This window comes from Oncorhynchus kisutch, linkage group LG8, assembly GCF_002021735.2.
Source record: "Oncorhynchus kisutch isolate 150728-3 linkage group LG8, Okis_V2, whole genome shotgun sequence".
Lineage (NCBI taxonomy): Eukaryota > Metazoa > Chordata > Actinopteri > Salmoniformes > Salmonidae > Oncorhynchus > Oncorhynchus kisutch.
The window spans coordinates 21,264,687-21,290,780 of NC_034181.2; the positions used below are offsets into that span (position 1 = coordinate 21,264,687).

Sequence of the window (26,094 nt, forward strand, 5' to 3'; positions counted from 1 at the left end):
TCCTTGACTAATAATGTTCTGTGCTGTGTATTATGTCATGTTTATGTGGACCCCAGGAAGAGTATCTGATGCTTTTGCAGCGGCTAATGGGGATCCTAATAAATACCAAATACCAAACAACTTGTGTACATTCTTGAAAAATATAACTTATAAATGTCTCATGAGTGTAGTTCAACTGTCGTGCCGCATCAGAACCCAAAATATGAACTTGTTTTACTACAATGTTTGTAAACAAAGTAAATGTTAAACACTATATAACCTCAAAACATGGTTAAAACTATAATGTTTTACACCATGGATGGTCAGTCCTTGCATCCATAGCTCTGTCTATGAATTTGAGCGTGGTTACATTTCTCTAGCCCCATCCCTCAGATTTTTACAGAAACAGGGCGTGCCGAACTCTTATTGTTTCTACTGCTGATTGCCGCTTTAAAGCTAGTACACCCTGGTAAAACTGCCACATCCATTTTTGGACATTACAACAACAAAGAATTTACTGCAAACAACAAACAGTTTTGTCCCCCACTCTGACGTCATTGCATGCGGGATAAACAGAAGAATATGTACAGCAATTTTTTTTTTCACCATTCTGCCAGACGCTACTCTCAACAAAAACAATAACAGACGCTGTGGTGAACAGTTGCGCTGTTTACCCAAATGCGGTATGATCTTTAAGAGAAGGATGATTAGAAAACTTCTATCATCTTTTTTAAGTGCAGAACACCTTACACTGCATTTTCAAAATACATTTATTAAGCAATGTTCCTCCACCCACTTTATAGACTATTTTCAATGCAAGGCACCATTTAAAACACATGGTGGAGTATCAATTTACATGTAGCATAGCAACCAATTATCACAATTACCATGTTCATGTTTCAAGACAGATTCAATTAATAGCACTGATTACTTTCAATTTGATTTGATTGAAATCTGTAATATGAATAATTTGGACTAATCTGTCATTGCAACATGAACTCAAGTTAAACATGGTTTGTTATGATAAAACAATTACTCCCAGAACATCAATAATATCAGGATACATAAACATACATTTTCAAACACCACTCCCACTACAAATAGATAACACAAACAGTAATCTGACAATAATAAGATGTAATGGGTTAATTACATTGATCCTGCATTAGTATATACAAAGTGGCTCTTATCCCATCGTTAAATAAAATATACAAAATGCCATTTGGGTATTGTAAAAAACATTCTACTACAACCTGGTAGGTTTGCCTCACAGGAGAGGCTTCCAGTTGTCAGAATTATACCTGTGTCAGCAGGCAGTAAGTAGCCTTCTGTCTGTGTCAACATAGAATCATGTATACTGCATAAACACTTCCATTACAGATTGGGTCAATACACTTTCCAATTTAATTCAGGAGGTAAACTGAAAATCCAATATTCCTCAAGGTTTTCCAGTGAGATGTGATCTCCAAAGTGCAAAGGGCATGAGGACTTAAGGTTGACATTAGGATTGGGCCAGAGCTTATCTGGTGCCATGCCACTGCCTAAACAAAGCTACCCTGTCTTCTGTTTTCCTCTATTTCTTTCTCAGGAGGATCATGGTGAAGACAGGCCTGAGACCTCAGCCGTGCTACTACCTGTCTGGACAGCACCTAATCCAGTTTGGACATCCTTTGTTGTTCTGACAACAAGCTTTTTGCAGTTTTTGTCCAATATTTATTAAATTTACCGAGGGTCTCAGCAGATCCTTGTTTTTATCTGTTATTTCTACTCTGGTCCTGATGGCACTGTTTTTTACTCCCACACATCACCACAGAGGAAATGTTATTTGACAAAACTGACACATTTGAAATAAACCCCAACCCTGCTTCCTTTAAACAAACAACAGTTGCATGCATTTCCAGTCTGTAAATGGGAGAATCTGAAAAGCCGTTGACGCCATGCTTTCTCCTTTCGCCCCATCCCCTCCTGCCCACAAAGCTCCCACCACAAAATAAACCACATAATACAATATACTGTACGCAACACAAATGTGGAGGCTTGCAGTACACCAAGCAGCATAACGCCATAGCAACCATACTGTGTAAAGACTAACACAAACATTATTCAGCAGATCTTTTTGCAAGCAAGCCGCTTTGATATTTAAACAGTTGCAAATGAGGCTGTTATCTTTTTTTAGATTGTATTTGTCTTATCAGGTTACGGTTTGTTATCTTGTGTTCTATAAAATATTAGCTAGATTGAGTTTTGTAAGGACTTGCCAGATGATTACCATTAAAACTATATTAGTAGTAAATTAATTAGGTCTCTATGGGTACAGTAACCATAACAACATTGCTTAACAATGACATATGGAATAGAAAAATAGCAATTTTTTTGTGTCATACCTCTGACCTGAGCGTGCTTTTCAGTTGAATTAGTGCTCTGTCTTTTCAGCACCTGAGTAAGTCTACCCAATGATGTACAGTGGGGTTGAAATTATTGACACCCTTCAAAATAACCGTATAAAATAAACAATTAAAATGCTAAATTATATTGTATGCTGGAAAAATTTAGGAAATTATATTATTTTATACTAATTCAGAGAAAGAGATTGTTTAATAACAAGTAATACTTTTTTATAAAAAAAATATTGACACCCCCGTTTTCAATACCTTTCAATACCTTTCAATACCTCACCCTGCGAGGATAATGGCACTGAACCTTTTTCTACAATGTTTTATGAGTTGGAGAACACATTGGGAGAGATCTTAGACCATTCCTACATACAGAATCCTTCCAGATCCTTGAAATCCTTTGTCTGCACTTATGGACTACCCTCTTCTATGCGTTTCATGTCCGGAGACTGAGCTGGCCATTGCAAAATTTGGATTTTTGTGTCCAAATAAAAATTTCTTTGTGGATTTTGATGTTTTATATTTTGTATTAAAATGTTTAAGTTCAAAGTATGCATTAAGGTGTCTGTAATAAAATGTTGTTTGTAAAACTAATGTACACAGGAATAAAAAAAATGTTTACAATGGTGGAGGAATACAAAAATGGCTGCATAGTGGCTTCAAAACAGCAGCCCCTGTCAGTCCTCTAGTGTTTATACTAGGGATGTATATAAACTCTAGATTGCAGATGCTATATATTGGCCAATGAGAGGCTTTGAAGTCACTGGACGACCATATTGATTCTCCTTAGAAGAAGCAGTCCTCCAAAGGAATAAATGGAATTCTACAGTATTTCAATTAAATGTTTCAAGCACACAATGACATGTATTTAAGTATTTTTGTCATAGTGGAGACAGTAACATTAGGTACTGTCTAGAAATTATACTTTAAGAAAAATGTTTTTACATATTTTTGTATTTGTATGTTTTGCTCACATAATATAATGGAAAGGTAGCCTCAGTGATATGATATAGATGCATAAAGTAAACATTGTAGTGGGTAAAGAGCGTTGATGTGCGAGGCTCATCTTTTCTGTTTTTTTGTTGCCCTGGCTACTACGCTGTGAACAGCATGAATGGCACCCCGTCAGTCATCTAGTGTATATATAAATCATTGCTTTATACCAGGGGTTCTTAAACTTTTCAAGTTTGAAACCAAAATTAGAAGTGTAACGTCCTCCAGTGACCCAAATCGTCCTCCAGTGACCCAAATTAAGAATAAATTATGTGTGATTAGATATGTATTCTCATAACTCTTGACCCACCTCTCACATGCCCAGGGCCAACATAGGGTCACGATCTACAGTTTAAGAAACCCTGGTTTATACACATACATTTGGTCCTACCAAACTCTAGGCAAGGCATATGAATATTTCCCTAGTTAGAAAAACTGTCTGACTAGCCCTTAGCAATATTTGTGAGCGTTTGTTATGTTTGACTCAGCCCCTTTTGGCGTTTTCATCAGTCCTATAGAGTAAGGGCATTCTCAGAAAACTTTAATAAAGCCTTACATAAAATACAACTTTCTCACTCCTTATTAAACTGATATGCTTGTTCAGTAACACGTACAAATGTATTGATCAATAAATAGTTTGGTCCCTGTTTTCACAAGCGACAGGGACTAGATTTCAGTCCAATACTGCTTCTCCAAAACAGTTATTTTCCACCCGTATACTTTTTAATAGTTGTTTAAAACGTATAACTTATTGTGTTAGTCATTACTCTTATTTTACTTTTTTATTTTTTATATTTCGCTGCAATGTTGAGGTAGCTCAGTATTTAATTGCACCGCTTACCTGTGTATACGATGAATAACCTTTGATTTAATTAGATATCATTTGATTTGTTGTGCTCTGTAGTATCAGATAATGCACTTCCCCTCTGTGCGGAAATTTGTTTTGCTTCAAGTTTCAAGATTGAATTGAACCAAACTGCCTTTTTCTGAGGCATTATGTTCTTTGAGACATTTTAAGAGACTTCTATATTGTTGACAGTGTTCAGATTGAGACTACTTTAGGGCTAAAACGTTGACATGAAATAGTCTCAACTATATCCCCTCTCGTTGTTTTGCTGACAATGTTCAAAGAAATCTTCACTGAGCAAAACAGAATTCATTTTCCACTAATTCATATTACAAGCAAAAACAGAATAAGGGTATCACCATGATTGATGTCTTTGCTTTGCTTTGCTTTGTTCTCTTTCTTTTCAAGTCTATCTTTGGTGTTTGGAGAGTACTTAGTGGCTCTTAGATTATAGTTTGTCAGACATATTCAAATCCCTATACGATCTAATCTAATGTTGAGATGAGTCCACTTCCTTCACAATGAGTCCACACATGCCATCTGAAAGAAAAGAAAATAAGATGGTGCCTATCTTTTCTATGCATTAAGTATGCGTTTAGATTGTAAATGTAATGTACATCTAAACGTAAAATATTATTAGGGATGCTGAAAGCACCTCCACGGTTTACATCCCCACTAATGATCCCAGGCCTGACAAACTCCCATTGGGCTGGTCTGCTCGTCAACCTGTAGCCCCTTTTTGTTCATCCCATTTCCATTCCCTATTCCTCCGCCTGCCCCAGTCCCCCCAACCTCAACATGGACTGTGTTGCTTCCCACCTTAGAATTTTTCTTCAACTCCAGCTCAAGATGGACAGAGTGCATCACATTACCGTCAGTATACACTTTGTTTCTAGCCCCAAATGGGAGAGGATTGGGGTTGCTTGTAGGCTCCCTCAGGCCGCCTCCACCCTCTCCACCATTACCCCCACCCCCTGCTCTGCTTTCCCGGTTTCCCCTCCCTGCTACCTCAACCCTATTTCCCGGGCGGCAGCAGGAGTTGGTCTGGTAGACTGCCTGGAAGCCCCTCTTGAAGTTCTCATTGAAGTATCCGTAGATGATGGGGTTGACAGAGGAGTTGGAGAAAGCCAGCCAGTGGGCGAAGGGGAAGATGTATCCAGTCAGGAGCTCCAGGTGCTCCTCGTCCAGCCCTGCGTAGTCTGTCAGCAGCATCAGAGTCCACAAGGGCAGCCAGGACAGCATGAACAGCAGGGCTACTACGATCAGCATCTTGATCACCTTGATCTTCTTCTGTGAGATCAGATGCCTGCCCCCCTCATGCCTGGCTCGAGGAGGAGGATGTGCTGCATCCCGAGGCTCTCTTCTTGACACCACGGAGGTGTAGAGCTTCACGCCGATGCGTCCGTACATGACAGTGATGAGAGCCAGGGGCACCAAGTAGATGTGGGCGAACAGCACTGTGGTGTAGACCTTCCGCATCTTCGGGTCGGCAAAGTTCTCGTAGCAGGAGTACAGGGGGTAAGTCTTGTTGTAGTCCTGGTTATACACCATGTAGTGATCGGCCACTTCCACCACGGTCAGGGCAGCTGCTGAGGGGCACATGATTACCACAGCCAGGACCCAGATCATCGCTATGGTCACCTTGGCAACTATTAGGGTGAGTTTGGGTTGAAAAGGGTACACAATGCAGCGGAACCTGTGGAGAGCAGAAATAGACAGAGGAAAAGGAAGAACACTTGCTGTTTGTTTTTTTGGGGCAAGGCAAATCCATTTCAAATCTGTGTGAACTTCCATATTTTATCAACAGCTCTGCAAACCTTTCTCTATCCTTCCTGTCTCTTCTATCTATCCAGCCATCCAATCAACAAGTTTAAACAAGTTAAAATAATGAAGCAAATAAACTGTAAAAGAGGTAGAGGAAGAGGCATTGGCAAACCTAAAAAAACAGTCTGTAATTTATGGATCAAATCTACTATTCTCCATTCACCACAACCACCTCTCCTTCACACCACACGCCCCTGCCTCTCTGTAGATCTCCATCATACCAACCTGTCTACTGCAATGGCCACCAGGGTGAAGACTGAGGCAGCTACAGACATCCCCTGCACCAGACCACTCATTTTACACACAGTGTTGGTAAACGGCCAGCCTGTCAACAAAATAAATGACAATTACCAACAACATCATCTTGTAAAATAATTGTAAATAAAAAATATAGACTTTCCCAGCAGCAATTTGTGTAACTTGAGTGTGTACAGTACTAGGCCATATACAGCACAGTGGTGAACACGTGTGTGTTGAGTGGTTAGATTCTGCACAAATGGGAGTATAGATTTGACCCTTCTTCATAGAAGATCTGCGTTCAGTGAAATTAATGACCTTAATGAATGATCTGGCCTACAACCTGGCCTAAACGTCAATAGAGTATAGTATTAACATACTCCCATTTAATTTTCACCCAGTTATTCCTTTTTCTTTTTTTCTTTAACCTTTATTTAACTAGGCAAGTCAGTTAAGAACAAATTCTTATTTACGATGATGGAACCCTACCCAAACCCTAACCTGGACGACTCTGGGCCAATTGTGTGCCGCCATATGGGACTCCCAATCACAGCCGGTTGTGATACAGCCTGGAATCGAACCAGGGTCTGTAGTGACACCTCTAGGACTGAGATGCAGTGCCTTAGACCGCTGTGCCACTCAGGAGCCCAAGGTAGTGTGGCTGCAGGCCAGGGAAACATTCTGTTTTTAGTGTGCTTTGTATCATATTGTACAAGGGCTAATGAAACTAACACTGTAAAAATGGGATTTTTTTATTTTATCAGTGTTACTTCCTCATAGTTGATGTTTAAAATTCACACAGGCCCTTCTAATCAGCAAGGCTTTGCATGGGTGGAGCTTTGGCTTCCCTGGTGACATCACCAGGTAGTATAGTCCGGCGGCTAATCGTCAAATTCTTTGAGAATTGTGGCTTTTGTGATAGAGGCATCAAATTTTACACAGCTGGGAGTAGTCCTTATAAGTATTTTAAGCTATACTGCCATCGCATATGTTTTGATATTACCCCAGCTCCCTGGGGCCATATTAGACAAGAGTCACATGGCTATATCATCATAGATAATACAGTGCCTTAAGAAAGTATTAATACCACATTTTGTTGTTACAGCCTGAATTCAAAATTGATTCAAAAAAATATTTCACCCATCTATACACAATACCCCATAATTACAAAGTGAAAACATGTTTTTAGACATTTTTGAAAATATATTGAAAATGAAATACCGAAATATCTAATATACATGAATATTCACACCCCTGATGCCATACATATATGTTAAAATCACCTTTGGCAGCGATTACAGCTGTGATTCTTTCTGGGTATCTAAGAGCTTTGCCCACCTGGATTGGTTGTCAATCATTGCAAGACAACCATTTTCAAGTTTTGTCATTGATTTTCAAATTGATTTAAGTCAAAATTGTAACTCGGCCAGGCAGGAACATTCACTGTGTACTTGGTAAGCAACTTCAGTGTAGATTTGGCCTTGTGTTTCAGGTTATTGTCCTGCTGAAAGATAAATTAATCTCCCAGTGTCTGGTGGAAAGCAGACTGAACCAGGTTTTCCTATAGGAATTTGCGTGAGCTTAGTGCCTTTCCGTTTCTTTTTTATAGTGAAAAACTCCCCAGTCCTGAACAATTACAAGCTTACCCATAACATGATGCAGCCACCACTATGCTTGAAAAATGGAGAGTAAAACTCAGTAATGTGGTATTGTATTTGCCCCAAACACAACACTTTGTTTTCAGGACATAAAGTTTTGTAGTATTACTTTAGTGCTTTGTTGCAAACAGGATGCATGTTTTGGAATATATTTTTATTCTGTACAGGCTTCCTTCTTTTGACTCTGTCAATTAGGTTAGTATTGTGGGGTAACTACAATGTTGCTGATCCATCCTTAGACTGGTTTCCTTCCTCTCCTGCAACTGGGTTAGGAAGGACGCCTCTATATTTGTGGTGACTGGGTGTAGTGATACACCATATAAAGTGTCATTAATAATTCACCATGCTCAAAGGGATATTCAATGTCTTTTTTTTTACCCCTCGACCAATATGTACCCTTCTTTGTGAGGCATTGGAAAACCTCTCTGTTCTTTGTGGTTGAATCTGTGTTTGAAATTCACTGCACGACAGAAGGACCTTACAGATAATTAATTGTGTGTGGGGTACAGAGATGAGGTAGTCACTATTATTGCACACAGAGTGAGTCCATGCAACTTGTTAAGCAAAATGTTTAATCCTGAACTTATTTAGACTTGCCATAAATAACAAAGGGGTTGAATACTTAATGATTTAAGTAATTTCAGCTTTTCATTTTGTATTCATTTGTAAAAATGTCAAAAAAACATAATTCCACCTTGACATTATGGGTTATCGTGTGTAGGCCATTGAGAGAATGTCCCAACTCATTCCATACATTGAAACTAGTTCAGTGGAGTTTACTCTTTCCATCTTTCTCCCTGTAGCAAGCCTCGCTCTTCTCCGCTGTGAGGAAATGGGTGTTTCAGAAATCTGTGAATCATGGAAAAATACGATGTTTTACTGAAAGCGTACCGCCATATTGGCTATTTTTATCAAAAGTATTATCGGTTTTGTCATGCCTACTCACGCTCCCTCTCTCCAGCGCTCGATGTCGCCGGTCTACTAACCACGGGCCCTGGCAACCATTATTACGCACACCTGCTCCCCATCATTACGCACACCTGGACTTCATCATCACCTTGATTACCTTCCCTCTATTTAGTCCTCAGTAATAAGGCAGTATTGGTGTGTTTTCATGTTCAGTACGCATCTGTTTTATTCATTTGCCTTGCAGCATTGTTATTAACCTCTCCTTCTGCACCTACTTCCTGAGTCTCTGCGTATACGTGACAACTTGAGTCAGGAAATGTGTACTTTTCCACCTATAACATTTGCAATTATTTTATAGCATTATTTTATGTGACCATCTGACAAGAGCAGAGATAGGTAACAGCTGCACATATGCACTTGTTGGGGGATCCCTGCTATGTAAAAGGACACTACATCCCCTTACTTTTTGGTGGGAGAAGGATCTGGTTCATGAGAAAAGAATAACAAGCTCCCCCCTCCTTGCTAGTATCACTGCTCTTTATTAAGCTTTTACATACTGGCTTCAAGGCCTTCGTCAAAGCTTAAGAGCAGTGTGCGGGTTTGTTCTTTTTTCTCATGTTATTCAACTGTTACCATGCACCTGCAACAAAGATAGCTCAGATGTGCGAGTGCCTTTAGAATGAACTGATTCAAAAGTTTAGAGAGTTATCAAAGGTAAAGTTTGTTCTGAAACGTGGAAATCTTAAGAGCTGGTGTTCGGTCCCTGGTTGCAATTTATATATGCAATTCTAGGGAAGAAGGCACAAAATGTCACAGATGCAGAAAATTGTTCATAGCAATTAGAAACAAATATGATGTAAACATTACGTTGCTACAGTATTACGTTGCTACAGTATTACGTTGCTACAGTATTACGTTGCTACAGTATTACGTTGCTACAGTATTACGTTGCTAGGTGTCTGTAGTAAGTACTTGAACGCCGACGACTATGAAACAGATTGAAAATGATGGGGACAGATCCCCGAAGAATACTCAAAGATACAGCTGTTCCTTCTGTGTTACACCATGGACTGGATCTGGTGCAGGGCCAAAATACAGAGCCGTGTTTGAGAAGAAAAAGCATCGTGTGGAGGTTCAGTTACGGCCAAATATATTGGCACCCTTACACTTTTCTTAAATAATTCCCTATTTATTCTAAAATAAGGTCTTCACACCTTGGTATTGGATTTCCAACATGACAGAACCAATTTTATTTTTGTAAATTTAAGTTAAATAAAGACAAAGGGCATGGTCAAAATGATTGGCAACCCAGAGCTAGTACCTGGTTGCACAGCTTTTAGCCAAGATAACTACAGACAAATGCTGCTTGTAGCCATCGATGAGCTTGCTGCATATTTCTACTGGCAATTTGGCAGTAAACTGCTCTAATTCTTTCATGTTTGAGGGATGCCCTCCACGAACTACTGTTTCTAGATCTCACCATAGGTTATAGATGTGATTCAGATCTGGACTCTTCGCTGGCCACTCTCAGTTCAGCATTTCTTCGTGAACTATTCCAGGGTGAACATTGCACTTCAAAACACGTTGATAATCTGCTGATGGATGTCATGATGTCTTCCATACTTTAAAGGCCCACAGTACCAGAGGCAGCAAAGCAACCCTACAGCATTATTATTATGTTAGGGGCTCCCGAGTGGCATAGTGGTCTAAGGCACTGTATCTCAGGGCTAGAGGAGTCACTACAGAGCCTGGTTTGATTCCAGGCTGTATCACAACTGGACGTGATTGGGAGTCCCATAGGGCGTCGCACAATTGGCCCAGCGTCGTCCAGGTTAGGGTTTTGCCGGAGTATGCCGTCATTGTAAACAAGAATTTGTTCTTAACTAACTTGCCTCGTTAAATAAAGTAAATACATTACCAAACCTACCCCATGTTTGATTGTAGCGAGGGTGTCTCTTCTTTGAGTGTGTCATTTGGTCATTGGTAGGGAATATTGTGAAAAGGAATAACGTGCCCTTTTTACGTAGCAGGCATTTCCCAACGAGCACACATGCGTAGGTGTTACCAATCTCCTCTCGTGTCAGTCAGCCATATAAAATAATCGCAAAACCGATAGTAATTCTGATAAAAATAATAGCTAATTCAGCCATACACATTCAATAAAACAACGTATTTCTCCATAATGTGTATTTCGGCAGAGCGAATCACGTGATCCGTTTTTTTCCCCAGCTGTCTCACTTCACAACAGGGAGAGGGAGAGAGCAAACTTCAACTAGTTTCAATGTATGAAATCACTTGGGACATTCTTGATTTTAGGTAAACTTCTCCTTAAAAGGTGGTGAGGAGAACACAAGAAAATGGCTCAAATATGCCATATACAGGTAAATGCCAGAATAATGGAAACACAAGTAAATAAGGGATAAAGAGTATATTGAAAGCAAGTACTTCCACAAAGTTATGATTGAGTTAATTAAGAAATTAACATCCCATAATGCTTAGGGTCATGTATAAAAATGCCAATTTGACCATTATTCTGTGTAACAGGCTATAAGACCAGATCTAATTGACTTTGAAAGAGGGGTCTCAAAGAACCATAGGGGGTTTAAAGTGTGTGTGTGTGTGTGTGTGTGTGTGTGTGTGTGTGTGTGTGTGTGTGTGTGTGTGTGTGTGTGTGTGTGTGTGTGTGTGTGTGTGTCTCAGTCACCAGATCTCAACCCAAATGAACACTTATGGGATATTCAGGAGCGGCACCTGAGACAGCTTTTTCTATGACCATCAACAAAACAACACATTTTTTGTGGAAGAATGGTGTCGCACCCTTCCAATAGAGTTACAGACACACGTAGAATTTATGCCAAGGCACATTGAAGCTGTTCTGGCTTATGGTGGCCCAACACCCTATTAAGACACTTTCGGTTGGAGCTTCCTTTATTTTGGCAGTTACATTTGTTTCCTTTTTAATAAGTGGCAAAAAAGTGCCCAGAAATCTATCCAAATGTCTGATTATCGAATATACACTGAACAAAAATATAAATGCAACATGCAATGTTTTTTTTTATTTTACTGAGTTGCAGTTCATATAAGGAAATCAGTCAATTAAAATAAATGTATTAGTCTATGGATTTCACGTGACTGGGAATACAGATATGCATCTGTTGGTCACATGGCTAAAAAGTATGTGGACACATGCTCATCAAATATTTCATTCCAAAATGAAGTGCATTGATATGGAGTTGGTCCCTCCATTGCAGCTATAACAGCCTCCACTCTTTTGGGAAGGCTTTCCATAGATATTGAAAAATTGCTGCGGGGACTTGCTTCCATTCAGCCACAACAGCATTAGTGAGGTCGGGCACGGATGTTGGGCGATTAGGCCTAGCTCGCAGTAGGCATTCCAATTCATCCCAAAGGTGTTAGATGGGGTTGAGGTCAGGGCTCTGTGCAGGCTAGTCAAGTTCTTCCACACCGATCTCGACAAACCATTTCTATATGGACCTCACTTTGTGCATGGGGGCATTGTCATGCTGAAACAGGAAAGGGTCTTCCCCAAACTGTTGTCACAAAGTTGAAAGCACAGAATCGTAGACTGTCATTGTATGCTGTATGAACCATAAAAAACAGCCCCAGACCATTATTCCTCCTCAACCAAACTTTAAAGTTGACAATATGAATTAGGGCAGGTAGCTTTCTCCTGGCATCCGCCAAACAAAGATTTGTCTGTCGGACTGCCAGATGGTGAAGCATGATTCATCACTACAGAAAACACGTTTCCACTGCTCCAGAGTCCAATAGCAGTGAGCTTTACACCACTCCAGCCGACGCTTGGCATTGTGCAGGGTGATCTTAGGCTTGGTTGCAGCTGATTGGCCATGGAAACCCATTTCATGAAGCTCCCGACAAACAGTCCTGTGCTGACGTTGCTTCCAGAGGCAGTTTGGAACTCGGTAGGGAGTGTTGCAACCAAGGACAGACAGTTTTTACGCACTACACGCTTCAGCACTCGTCGGTCTCGTTCTGTGAGTTTGTGTGGCCTACCACTTTGCGGTTGAACCGTTGCTGCTCAGACGTTTACACTTCACAATAACAGCACTTACAGTTGACTGGGGCAGCTCTAACAGGGCAGAAATTTGATGAACTGACTTGTTGAAAAGGTGGCATCCTATGACGGTGCCACATTGAAAGTCACTGAGCTCTTCAGTACAGGCCATTCTACTGCCAGTGTTGGTCTACAGAGATTGCATGGCTGTGTATAAAATGTTATACACCTGTCAGCAACGAACATGGCTGAAATAGCCAAATCCACTAATTTGAAGTGGTATCCACATACTTTTGGCCATTAAAAGTAGTTTATCATTGTAATCAGCATACTTCTGGGGAACATACAGTGCCTTGCGAAAGTATTCGGCCCCTTTGAACTTTGCTACCTTTTGCCACATTTCAGGCTTCAAACATAAAGATATAAAACGGTATTTTTTTGTGAAGAATCAACAACAAGTGGGACACAATCATGAAGTGGAACGACATTTATTGGATATTTCAAACTTTTTTAACAAATCAAAAACTGAAAAATTGGGCGTGCAAAATTATTCAGCCCCTTTACTTTCAGTGCAGCAAACTCTCTCCAGAAGTTCAGTGAGGATCTCTGAATGATCCAATGTTGACCTAAATGACTAATGATGATAAACACAATCCACCTGTGTGTAATCAAGTCTCCGTATAAATGCACCTGCACTGTGATAGTCTCAGAGGTCCGTTAAAAGCGCAGAGAGCATCATGAAGAACAAGGAACACACCAGGCAGGTCCGAGATACTGTTGTGAAGAAGTTTAATGCCGGATTTGGATACAAAAATATTTCCCAAGCTTTAAACATCCCAAGGAGCACTGTGCAAGTGATAATATTGAAATGGAAGGAGTATCAGACCACTGCAAATCTACCAAGACCTGGCCGTCCCTCTAAACTTTCAGCTCATACAAGGAGAAGACTGATCAGAGATGCAGCCAAGAGGCCCATGATCACTCTGGATGAACTGCAGAGATCTACAGCTGAGGTGGGAGACTCTGTCCATAGGACAACAATCGTAACAGTCGTATATTGCACAAATCTGGCCTTTATGGAAGAGTGGCAAGAAGAAAGCCATTTCTTAAAGATATCCATAAAAAGTGTTGTTTAAAGTTTGCCACAAGCCACCTGGGAGACACACCAAACATGTGGAAGAAGGTGCTCTGGTCAGATGAAATCAAAATTTAACTGTTTGGCGTAAAAGCAACACAGCTCATCACCCTGAACACACCATCCCCACTGTCAAACATGGTGGTGGCAGCATCATGGTTTGGGCCAGCTTTTCTTCAGCAGGGACAGGGAAGATGGTTAAAATTGATGGGAAGATGGATGGAGCCAAATACAGGACCATTCTGGAAGAAAACCTGATGGAGTCTGCAAAAGACCTGGGACTGGGACGGAGATTTGTCTTCCAACAAGACAATGATCCAAAACATAAAGCAAAATCTACAATGGAATGGTTTAAAAATAAACATATCCAGGTGTTAGAATGGCCAAGTCAAAGTCCAGACTTGAATCCAATCGAGAATCTGTGGAAAGAACTGAAAACTGCTGTTCACAAATGCTCTCCATCCAACCTCACTGAGCTCGAGCTGTTTTGCAAGGAGGAATGGGAGAAAAGAATTCAGTCTCTCGATGTGCAAAACTGATAGAGACATACCCCAAGCGACTTACAGCTGTAATCGCAGCAAAGGGTGGCGCTACAAAGTATTAACTTAAGGGGGCTGAATAATTTTGCACGCCCAATTTTTCAGTTTTTGATTTGTTAAAAAAGTTAGAAATATCTAATAAATGTCGTTCCACTTCATGATTGTGTCCCACTTGTTGTTGATTCTTCACAAAAAAATACAGTTTTATATCTTTATGTTTGAAGCCTGAAATGTGGCAAAAGGTCGCAAAGTTCAAGGGGGCCGAATACTTTCGCAAGGCACTGTATATCAGTTTTTAGAGTGTTTACTATACATGTAAAATATTGTAACAAGGCATGAGGACATTACAAAAAAACGAATTTGGGTCACTATATCAGGTGTGTTTCCTAATCGATTCCACGATTGATTAATGATGTTTGTCCCCCATGAGACACTGTAGATGCAGAAGCATATTTCACTTCCTCAAAATACCAGAATTAATCTAAGATAATACAAGAAACCTGTAATACATTTTTGCATAGGATGTTTTAGTTGCGCAATTTTATATCTAACTAAGCTGTTTGGTGCAGTATTTCTCAAGTTCAAAAATGCGCAAAATGTTGTCTTATGTAAACAAAGTCAGAGCTGATGGGAAGCTCTGTCTCACTGTCTATGTTATTGGATAGAGAGCCATCACTGCAGTTTTTCACCCCATGTTAGTGGGCAAATGGACATTTTCAAATCAAAACCCAACCTTAATTTGGCCGTTGTGACACACGGACGTTGCAAACTCTGTTTTAGACAAGACTGACTTCATGACCAATATTATCTTATTACACTTTGTACACAATTTTGAAACTAGAATAGGGATTTATTTCAAAGGGGTTGTTGCTTTTTAAAGGCAGTCACTCTTTAAAGTAGACCAATATACAGCATATTTGTGTTCTCCACATCACCTCACACATTTTAAGCTATCATTGGGCTTTATTTACCTTTTATTTATGGAGATATGGATATGTGCCTACTGTCCAATATGGCCCCATGGAGCTGGTTGGTGGCCTTATTGGAAATGGTTGCCAGGGGGGGTAATGGACAAAATCTGTGATGGCGCTATAGCCCAACATAATTATTTAGACATGCTAAATGTGTAAAATTTCGTGCCTCTTATTACAAACTTGTCCCCTACAATCAGACCACTCCCAGACAGTCCAAGCAAAATTCTTGAGTGGCCTAGTTACAGTTTTCACTTAAATCGGCTTGAAAATCTATGGCAATACTTGAAAATGTCTGTCGAGCAATGATCAACAACCAAACAGACAGAGTTTGCAGACTTTTAAATAGAATAATGTGCAAAAAATTGTCAAAGTCGTAGACTGTTAGGGTATAGACTGTTAGGGTCACTTGAAGTCACAATGAATATAGGAATACACACACTCCGTCTCTGAAGCATAGTAGATGAGTGTGTGGTGACGGCAGTGGGGATAAGTGACAGGGCTTAAGACACCCATTAGCTAATGGATCTCTGAGAGAAGAGAAACTTCCTCTCTCTCTCTCCTCCCTGCCACACATCACACCCCCCACTGCACTTAACCCCACCGGTCTCATCCCGTCCCTCCCCTCCTCCCTCCCGTCCCCCCCTCCGTCTATCAGGCTGTCAGGGGTTGGAATGGATGGGGGGTGGGATCCTGCCCTCCTCCTAATGCAGGCATGTGATTGATAGATGACTAAGTGAAGATATAATTTAGCAATCAGGGCTGCTGGGCTATTTATCCTGGCTGACAAGGGGGCCGTTAAGCATAGAGCATGCTTGACCTGTGCCTGTGAGGAGGCTGTCGCAGGGTATTGAGAGGGAGGAGGTCTAAATATAATACACTTATAGCTGCCATTCAAACAATACACACTCCGCACCAGACAAGGTGCACTGATGGGCCTAGGATCACTAGTCTAACCATGCTTTCAGTGTGTACGACATGTGTCTCAATTCTTCTCTCGTCCCCTCTTTTTTTTCTATTCCTCCTCTTTCTCAATAGTGTGGGACTATGGTTACGCGCAATGCTGTCGGGGGTACGCCAAATAAAAATGTGATTCACATTTTCAAAACTGGAAAATATAAATGTACCGTTTTAAAAATGTGATTCAGCTTACGTTTTCCACGTTTTCCCCAAGGTGTCTACAGCATTGTGACATCTTTTTAGGCATTTCCCTTGAAGAATGGCTGTAAGGGACCATATATGGCATGTGGTCACATGGTGTCTCCCGCAGAAAACCTTGCGTAAAATACTGAGGTAGCCATTTTTCCAATCGCTTCTTATGAGAAACCAACTGCCTCGACGGATATATTATTTAATATATTTGTTAAAAACACCTTGAGGATGGATCCTAAACAACGTTTGCCGTGTTTCTGTCGATATTATGTAGCTAATTTTGAAAAAAGTTTGGCGTTATAGTTGTAGCATTTTTTGGTCGATTTCTCAGCCAAGCAAGGTGAAGAAACGGGAGCTTTTTCGCCTACAAAAATAATATTTTGGGAAAAAAGGAACATTTGCTATCTAACTGGGAGTCTCCTGAGTGAAAGCATCCAAAGTTCTTCAAAGGTAAATTATTTAATTTGGTTGCTTTTCTTATTTTTCTGAAAATGTTGCCTGCTGCCAGCAGAGCCTATCATAGCATTATGCCATGATAAAGTTCCACAAATGCATGTCTAGCGTTGGCTGTAACGCATATTTAGAAAATCTGAGATGACAGTGTTGTTAACAAAAGGCTAAGCTTGTGTTTGAATATATTTATTTCATTTCATTTGAGATTTTCATGAATAGGAAAAGTTTCTAGGGGTATTTATGTCCATTGCGTTATGCTAATGCATTTGAGGCTATGATTACGCTCCCGGATACGGGTCTGCTCGTCGCAACTGGTTAACAATCGTCAAAGTACTGACAAGTTTTTTTTTAAATTGAGAGATGAGCTTAAAGTTTTCTTTACTGACCATAATTTAAACTTGTCTGACCGCTTGCATGATGACGAGTTTCTCACACGACTGGCCTATCTCGTGAGGTTTTTCTCTCGCCTGAATGATCTGAATCTAGGAATACAGGGACACTCCGCAACTATATTCAATGTGCGAGACAAAATTGAGGCTATGATTAATAAGTTGGAGCTCTTTTCTGTGTGCATTAACAAGGACAACACATAGGTCTTTCCATCATTGTGTAATTTTTTGTGAGCAAATTCATTCTAGCTTACGGACAATGTCAAATGTTATATAGCGAAGCACCTGAATGAGCTGGGTGTGCAATTACGCAGGTACTTTCCCGAAACGGACGACACAAGAGGACCTCATCGAAATTGCAACAATCGATTCTGTGAAAATATAATTTAATCAGTAGCCACTGCCAGATTTCTGGATAGGACTGTGCTCAGTTGCCTTGGCAAATTGCGCTGTTAAGACACTGATGCCCTTTGCAACCACGTACCTACAGTTGAAGTCGGAAGTTTACATACACCTTAGCCAAATACATTTAAACTCCGTTTTACACAATTCCTTACATTTAATCCTCGTAAAAATTCCCTGTCTTAGGTCAGTTAGGATCACCACTTTTTTATAAGAATGTGAAATGTCAGAATAATAGTAGAGAAATGTAATTATTTCAGCTTTTATTTCTTTCATCCCATTCCCAGTGAGTCAGAAGTTTACATACACTCAATTAGTGTTTGCTAGCATTGCCTTTAAATTGCTTAACTTGGGTCAAACATTTCGGGTAGCCTTCCACAAGCTTCCCACAATAAGTTGGGTGAATTTCGGCCCATTCCTCCTGACAGAGCTGGTGTAACTGAGTTGGGTTTGTAGGCCTCCTTGCTCGCACACAGTTTTTCAGTTCTGCCCACAAATTTTCTATAGGATTGAGGTCAGGGCTTTGTGATGGCCACTCCAATACCTTGACTTTGTTGTCCTTAAGGTCATTGTCAATTTAGAAGACCCATTTGCGATCAAGCATTAACTTTCTGACTGATGTCTTGAGATTTTGCTTCAATACAGTGCCTTGCGAAAGTATTCGGCCCCCTTGAACTTTGCGACCTTTTGCCACATTTCAGGCTTCAAACATAAAGATATAAAACTGTATTTTTTTGTGAAGAATCAACAACAAGTGGGACACAATCATGAAGTGGAACGACATTTATTGGATATTTCAAACCTTTTTAACAAATCAAAAACTGAAAAATTGGGCGTGCAAAATTATTCAGCCCCTTTACTTTCAGTGCAGCAAACTCTCTCCAGAAGTTCAGTGAGGATCTCTGAATGATCCAATGTTGACCTAAATGACTAATGATGATAAATACAATCCACCTGTGTGTAATCAAGTCTCCGTATAAATGCACCTGCACTGTGATAGTCTCAGAGGTCCGTTAAAAGCGCAGAGAGCATCATGAAGAACAAGGAACACACCAGGCAGGTCCGAGATAGTGTTGTGAAGAAGTTTAAAGCCGGATTTGGATACAAAAAGATTTCCCAAGCTTTAAACATCCCAAGGAGCACTGTGAAAGCGATAATATTGAAATGGAAGGAGTATCAGACCACTGCAAATCTACCAAGACCTGGCCGTCCCTCTAAACTTTCAGCTCATACAAGGAGAAGACTGATCAGAGATGCAGCCAAGAGGCCCATGATCACTCTGGATGAACTGCAGAGATCTACAGCTGAGGTGGGAGACTCTGTCCATAGGACAACAATCGTAGCAGTCGTATATTGCACAAATCTGGCCTTTATGGAAGAGTGGCAAGAAGAAAGCCATTTCTTAAAGATATCCATAAAAAGTGTTGTTTAAAGTTTGCCACAAGCCACCTGGGAGACACACCAAACATGTGGAAGAAGGTGCTCTGGTCAGATGAAACCAAAATTGAACTTTTTGGCAACAATGCAAAACGTTAGGTTTGGCGTAAAAGCAACACAGCTCATCACCCTGACCACACCATCCCCACTGTCAAACATGGTGGTGGCAGCATCATGGTTTGGGCCTGCTTTTCTTCAGCAGGGACAGGGAAGATGGTTAAAATTGATGGGAAGATGGATGCCAAATACAGGACCATTCTGGAAGAAAACCTGATGGAGTCTGCAAAAGACCTGAGACTGGGACGGAGATTTGTCTTCCAACAAGACAATGATCCAAAACATAAAGCAAAATCTACAATGGAATGGTTCAAAAATAAACATATCCAGGTGTTAGAATGGCCAAGTCAAAGTCCAGACCTGAATCCAATCGAGAATCTGTGGAAAGAACTGAAAACTGCTGTTCACAAATGCTCTCCATCCAACCTCACTGAGCTCGAGCTGTTTTGCAAGGAGGAATGGGAAAAAATTTCAGTCTCTCGATGTGCAAAACTGATAGAGACATACCCCAAGCGACTTACAGCTGTAATCGCAGCAAAAGGTGGCGCTATAAAGTATTAACTTAAGGGGGCTGAATAATTTTGCACGCCCAATTTTTCCGTTTTTGATTTGTTAAAAAAGTTTGAAATATCCAATAAATGTCGTTCCACTTCATGATTGTGTCCCACTTGTTGTTGATTCTTCATAAAAAATACAGTTTTATATCTTTATGTTTGAAGCCTGAAATGTGGCAAAAGGTCGCAAAGTTCAAGGGGGCCGAATACTTTCGCAAGGCACTGTATATCCACATAATTTTCCTACCTCATGGTGCCATATATTTTGTGAACTGTACCAGTCCCTCCTGCAGCAAAGCACCCCTACAACATGATGTTGCCACCTCCATGCCCCATGGTTGGGATGGTGTTCTTTGGCTTGCAAGCCTTCCCCTTTTTCCTCCAAACATAACGATGGTTTATTATGGACAAATAGTTTTTGTTAGTTTTTGTTTCATCAGACCAGAAGATATTTCTCCAAAAAGTACAATCTTTGTCCGTGTGCAGTTGCAAACCGTAGTCTGGCTTTTTTAAATGGGGGTTTTGGAGCAGTGGCTTCTTCCTTGCTGAGCTGCCTTTCAGGTTATGTCGATATAGGACTCGTTTTACTGTGGATATAGATACTTTTGTACCTGTTTCCTCCAGCATCTTCACAAGGTCCTTTGCTGTTGTTCTGGGATTGATTTGCACGTTTCACACCAAAGTACGTTAATTTCTAGGAGACAGAACACATCTCCTTCCTGAGCGGTATGACGGATGCGTGGTCCCATGGTGTTTATACTTGCGTACAATTGTTTATACAGACAAAATTGGTACCTTCAGGAGTTTGGAAATTGCTCCCAAGGATGAACCAGACTTGTGGAGGTCTACAATTTTTTCTGAGGTCTTGGCTGATTTCTTTTGATTTTCCCATGATGTCAAGCAAAGAGCCACTGAGTTTGAAGGTAGGCCTTGAAATACATCCACAGGTATACCTCCAATTGACTCAAATGTTGTCAATTAGCCTATCAGAAGCTTCTAAAGCCATTACATCATTTTCTGGAATTTTCCAAGCTGTTTAAAGGCACAGTCAACTTAGTGTATGTAAACTTCTGGCCCACTGGAATTGTGATACAGTGAGTTATACGTGAAATAATCTGTAAACAATTGATGGAAAAATTCATGCACAAAGTAGATGTCCTAACCGACTTGCCAAAACTATAGTTTGTTAAGAAATTTGTGGAGTGGTTGAAAAACAAGTTTTAATGACTCCAACCTAAATTACATGTAAACTTCCGACTTCAACTGTATGTGATAGTGGATTCTCGGCCCTCACTAGCATGAAAACTAAATACAGGCACAGATTGTGCGTGGAAAATGATTTAAGACAGATTCCAATTTAACAGTTATGTGCATGCTTTCAAGCACACCCTTCTCATTAACCTGTGGTGAGTTATTCACAATTTTTGATGAACATATAAGGTTTTGTATGTAAGATGGCTAAATAAAGAGCAAAATTATTGATTATATTATTATTTGTACCCTGGTCCTAGAAGAGCTCTTTGTCGCTTACCACGAGCCGGGTTGTGACAAAAACTAACACTCATTCTTATGTTTAATAAATGTATCATATAGTGTGTGCGTGGCAGGCTTACAATGATGGCAAAAACAACATTTGAGAGTGCGCTGACCCTGGTGCTAGTAGTGACGCCTCTAGCACTGAGATGCAGTGCCTCTGACCGCTGCGCCACTTAGTTACCTGTCCTCTGTTTAGAATATAAAAAATAAACATGTACAAACATTTTAAATGTATAATGTATTTGATTCATACATATTTCTTTCAGGGCGAATTGGACGGGAATAAACTTGTAGTTCTGTTCAGGACTACACAACAAGTCACCGGATACCGGATGACTGGAGAACAACATTAGAAGATGTGTGGGGACACCTTTTTGACAATCAAGGCCTTAGAAGCGTTCTGAGAAAAGGCCCAACCCCCTTTCCAAGGTTGCCCGGTTCAGATAGATACACAGCGAACAACACGGGAAACAAAAGGCATTTTTCACGTGAATACATTCATGATTTTTCTCCAAGCAAGTGGTGGTTCATGTGTAAAGTATAAGTGAGACTAGTTTCTAAATGTAGCAACGTTAAGTGTCTCTGTCCCTCTCTTCCTTTCTCTCCATGTCTTTTGTAACAAGCAGCCATATTGTTGTCAGTCCACTAGGGACCTGTTTCTTATGTATTAAGTGTGTATGTCTATCCTGTGTTACTATTTAGTTAGCTAGTAAATAAATAATTAAACCAAGTTGTGTAGTACTGAATCATCAGTAAGGCTCAGGTTTTTGCAGATGCAAGGATACAACTGTTCAGAAGGATGATATTATATGAGGTTATGGTTAATAAGTTGACTGTTTATGGATGTGATAGTTGTTTTATTTGTTTTTAACTAGGCGTGTCAGTTAAAAACTTCTTTGGAATAGGGGGCAGAATTTTCACTTTTGGATGAATAGCGTGCCCAGAGTGAACTGCCTCCTACTCAGTCCCAGATGCTAATATATGTATATTATTATTAGTATTGGATAGAAAACACTCTGAAGTTTCTAAAACTGTTTGAATGATGTCTGTGACATCATTCAACAGAACTCATATGGCTGGCAAAAATCCTAACAGGAAGTGGGAAATCTGAGGTTTGTAGTTTTTGAACTCAGCCCCTATCGAATTCACAGTGGGATATGGGTTATTTTGCACTTCCTAAGGCTTCCACTAGATGTCAACCGTCTTTAGAACGTTGTTTCAGGCTTCTACAGTGAAGGGGGCCCTTATGCGAGCTGTTTGACTAAGGGGTCTGCCAGCAGCCTCATTCTCAGTCACGCGCATTTCACATGACAGGTAGCTCTCTTTCCATTGCTTTTCTCCAGACAATGGAATTCTCTGGTTGGAACAGTATTGAACATTTATGATAAAAACATCCTAAAGATTGATTCTATACTTAGTTTAACAAGTTTCTTCGACCTGTAATATAACTTTGAACCTTTCGTCCGGCTGGACCTGAAAGCGATTTTGGATTTGTTTACCAAACACCCTAACAAAGAAGCTATTTGGACATAAATGGACATAAATAGACATTATCGAACAAAACAAAAATGTATTGTGGAACTGCGATTCCTGAGAGTGCATTCTGATGAAGATCATCAAAGGTAAGTGAATATTCATAATACTATTTATGACTAATGTTGACTGCGCAACATGGTGGATATTTCTTTTGGCTGGTTTGGGCTCTGAGCGCCGTTCTCAGATTATGTTTTTTCCGTAAAGGTTTTTAGAAATCTGACACAGCGGTTGCATTAAGGAGAAGTGTATCTAAAGTTCCATGCATAACAGTTGAATTTTCATAAACATTTATAATGAGTATTTCTGTGAATTCATGTGGCTCTCTGCAATATCACTGCATGTTTTGGAACTACTGAACGCCAATGTAAAATAAGATTTTTGGATATAAATATGAACTTTACCGAACAAAACATACATGCATTGTGTAACATAAAGTCCTATGAGTGTCATCTGATGAAGATCAAAGGTTAGTGATTAATTGTATGTAAAGCATTTTGAAATCAGACACTGTGGCTGGATTAACGAGACTTTTCTTTAAAATGGTGCCTAATACTTGTATGTTTGATAAATTTGATTTATGAGATTTCTGTTGATTTGTATTTGGCGCCATGCAATTTCATTGGCTGTTGGCGAGGGGTTCCGCTAGCGGAACGGGGTTCCCCAGTCCTAGACAGGTTAAGAACAAATTCTCATTTCCAATGACAGCCTAGGAACAGGGGCAGAACGAGTATTTGATCTAACAACCTTTCGGTTACTGGCCCAATGCTCTAACCACTAGGCTACCTGCTGCCCCATAGGTAAAGACCTTTAGAGTTTAATTCGGGAGAAGGTAACTCTAGAACTGCTCTAGTGGTGCCCCGAATTCTAATGAGTTAATTGTTACATGATTAATTCAATTGGGTAACAATTAAACATAGTTAGTTAATTAAATAAATAACAGTCATCAGATTAATGAAAGGAAATTCATGACAAACATGTGGCATCAACTATGCATGGACATTTTAATATGAGGATTAATTAATTAATCATATTATCTAATTCACTTTCTAGCAATGTCATGTTAATTATATGCACAGGCAGGATTTGAATTGGCATTCACATTGGTCTTGGGTTGACAAAAAGATAGTGGACAAGTATAACATTTTTAATGCTTATGGGCATCCATTGGTCCCTCCAAAATCTAAACCCAGTCTATGAACAATAACATATTAATAGTCACCTGATATACTTAGTTAATTATAATTGTTTGCTTATGTGCTTTCTTTTTGATGAGTCATTCAATTCACAAATTACTTTAATATCTACATACCAGACCTGAGTGGAAATGGATCTGACTCAATCTTTAGGTCTGATATTTATGTGTCACGGATATTACACTATTCATGGATTGTTTCTAGAGTGGAATTAAGTTTGTAGTTAAATTCACATTGATCAACACATTCACCTTGATATGGAGTTAAATGAATGGGATGTAATCAGTGGTGTGAAGTAAAAATACAACTTAAGTAGTTTTCGGGGTATCAGTACTTTTCTTTACAATTTATATTTTTGACCACTTTAACTTTTACTTCACTACATTCCTAAAGAAAAGAATGTACTTTTTACTCCATTCATTTTCCCTGACACCCAAAAGGACTCGTTAAATTTTGAATGCTGAACAGTACAGGAAAATTGTCAAATTCACACATTTATCAAGAGAACATCCCTGGTCATCCTACTGCCTCTGATCTGGCAGACTCACAAAACACACATGCTTTGTTTTTAAATGATGTCTGAGTGTTGGAGTGTGCCTCTGGCTATCCATTAAAATAACAAGAACATGGTGCCGTCTGCTTTGCTTAATATAAGGAATTTGAAATGATTTATACATTTACTTTTGATACTTAAGTATATTTAAACCAAATACTTTTATACAAGTAGTATTTTACTGGGTGCCTTTCACTTGAGTCATTTTCGATTAAGGTATCTTTACTTTTACTCAAGTATGACAATTGGGTACTTTTTCCACCACTGGATGTAATAGAGTTGATGATGCTGAGTTGCATTATCCTGCTCAGTTGCATTCGCCAAACTCAGACAGAGTTGAGTTCACCAGCTTAGTTAAACCAAGTTGTTTTACCTACCTGTGATGAGGTTGTCCACAAGAGTAGTGGGGATGCAGAAGATGCCCACCAGCAGATCGCTGACTGCCAGGTTGAGGATGAAGAGGTTGGTGACGGTTCTCATGCGACGGTTCCCCAGCACGATCAGACACACCAGTACATTGCCCACCATACACAGCAGGAAGATGAATAGGTAGGCCAGGATGAAGCTAGCAGCCACAGGGAGGGAGTGCTGGTAGTAAGGGAAGTAGGTGATGTTGTTGGTGGTGGTGTAGTTGGAGTCGTTAATAGCTCTGTGATGGAGGAGGAGGTGATTGGAGGTGGTCAGGGCTGTCATTGTGTCTGAGGAGCCCTCCAGTTCAGTCAGTCCCTCCTCTTCACCACTGTTCCACACCTCCATCACTTCTTCCTTCTTCAGGATGGATTGGTCTGATAACACACCACACCTTGTGACACAAACCAAAACATACAATCAGGAACTATTGTGAAATTATAATGTATTCATTCACTATGTATCCATACAGTGTGTGACAGTGCTGGCCATACCCTGTGCACGTCAACAAGATGAAATAACTGGACTGATAAAAATGGTCAAAATCAAATAAATATTTATTAGGCTATAAAACAGATGGTTTTAAGGAAGTTAAAACACACCATGCTAAAAGCTTATTAAACACAACAAAAACTGTTGCTGCAGAGCATATATCATGTCTACATCTCCCTCCCACTGTTCAAATAGACAACCTTTCAAGACACAGACCAATTAACACACTCAAAGGTCAACACACCTGAACACACTCAAATTGACAACAAACGACTGACTGTTGAAGATGAAGTTGATGGTAAATGTTTAAATATGTGGAATGGTTTGAACAATGAAACCGTTTTGGGCCCAATTAACACACAAGTAACAGAATCGCACATTTAAAAGGTATAAATGAAGATGCATTGAATG

The 26,094-nt window shown here is 39.9% G+C and overlaps 1 protein-coding gene across 1 annotated transcript; it reads right to left on the minus strand.

Moving 5' to 3' along the window:
• Nucleotides 1-584: 584 nt before the first annotated feature.
• On the minus strand, nucleotides 585-25,579 carry LOC109894928 (neuropeptide FF receptor 1-like). Its single transcript, XM_020488587.2, has 3 exons — nucleotides 25,161-25,579; nucleotides 6,262-6,361; nucleotides 585-5,908 (listed from the first exon to the last, which is right to left on the minus strand). Exons 1-3 carry the CDS (start codon nucleotides 25,537-25,539, stop codon nucleotides 4,888-4,890), a joined length of 1,500 nt encoding a protein of 499 aa, XP_020344176.1. The 5' UTR covers nucleotides 25,540-25,579; the 3' UTR covers nucleotides 585-4,887.
• Between the last annotated feature and the right edge of the window lie 515 nt (nucleotides 25,580-26,094).

Excerpts from the sequence above, each read along its gene's own strand:
- LOC109894928 (XM_020488587.2), bottom strand. The coding sequence starts at position 25,539 with ATGGAGGTGTGGAACAGTGGTGAAGAGGAGGGACTGACTGAACTGGAG. Across the intron at positions 6,362-25,160 it reads TGTGGACAACCTCATCACAG|GCTGGCCGTTTACCAACACT; the intron begins GTAGGTAAAACA and ends TTTTGTTGACAG. Across the intron at positions 5,909-6,261 it reads GTGGCCATTGCAGTAGACAG|GTTCCGCTGCATTGTGTACC; the intron begins GTTGGTATGATG and ends TGCTCTCCACAG.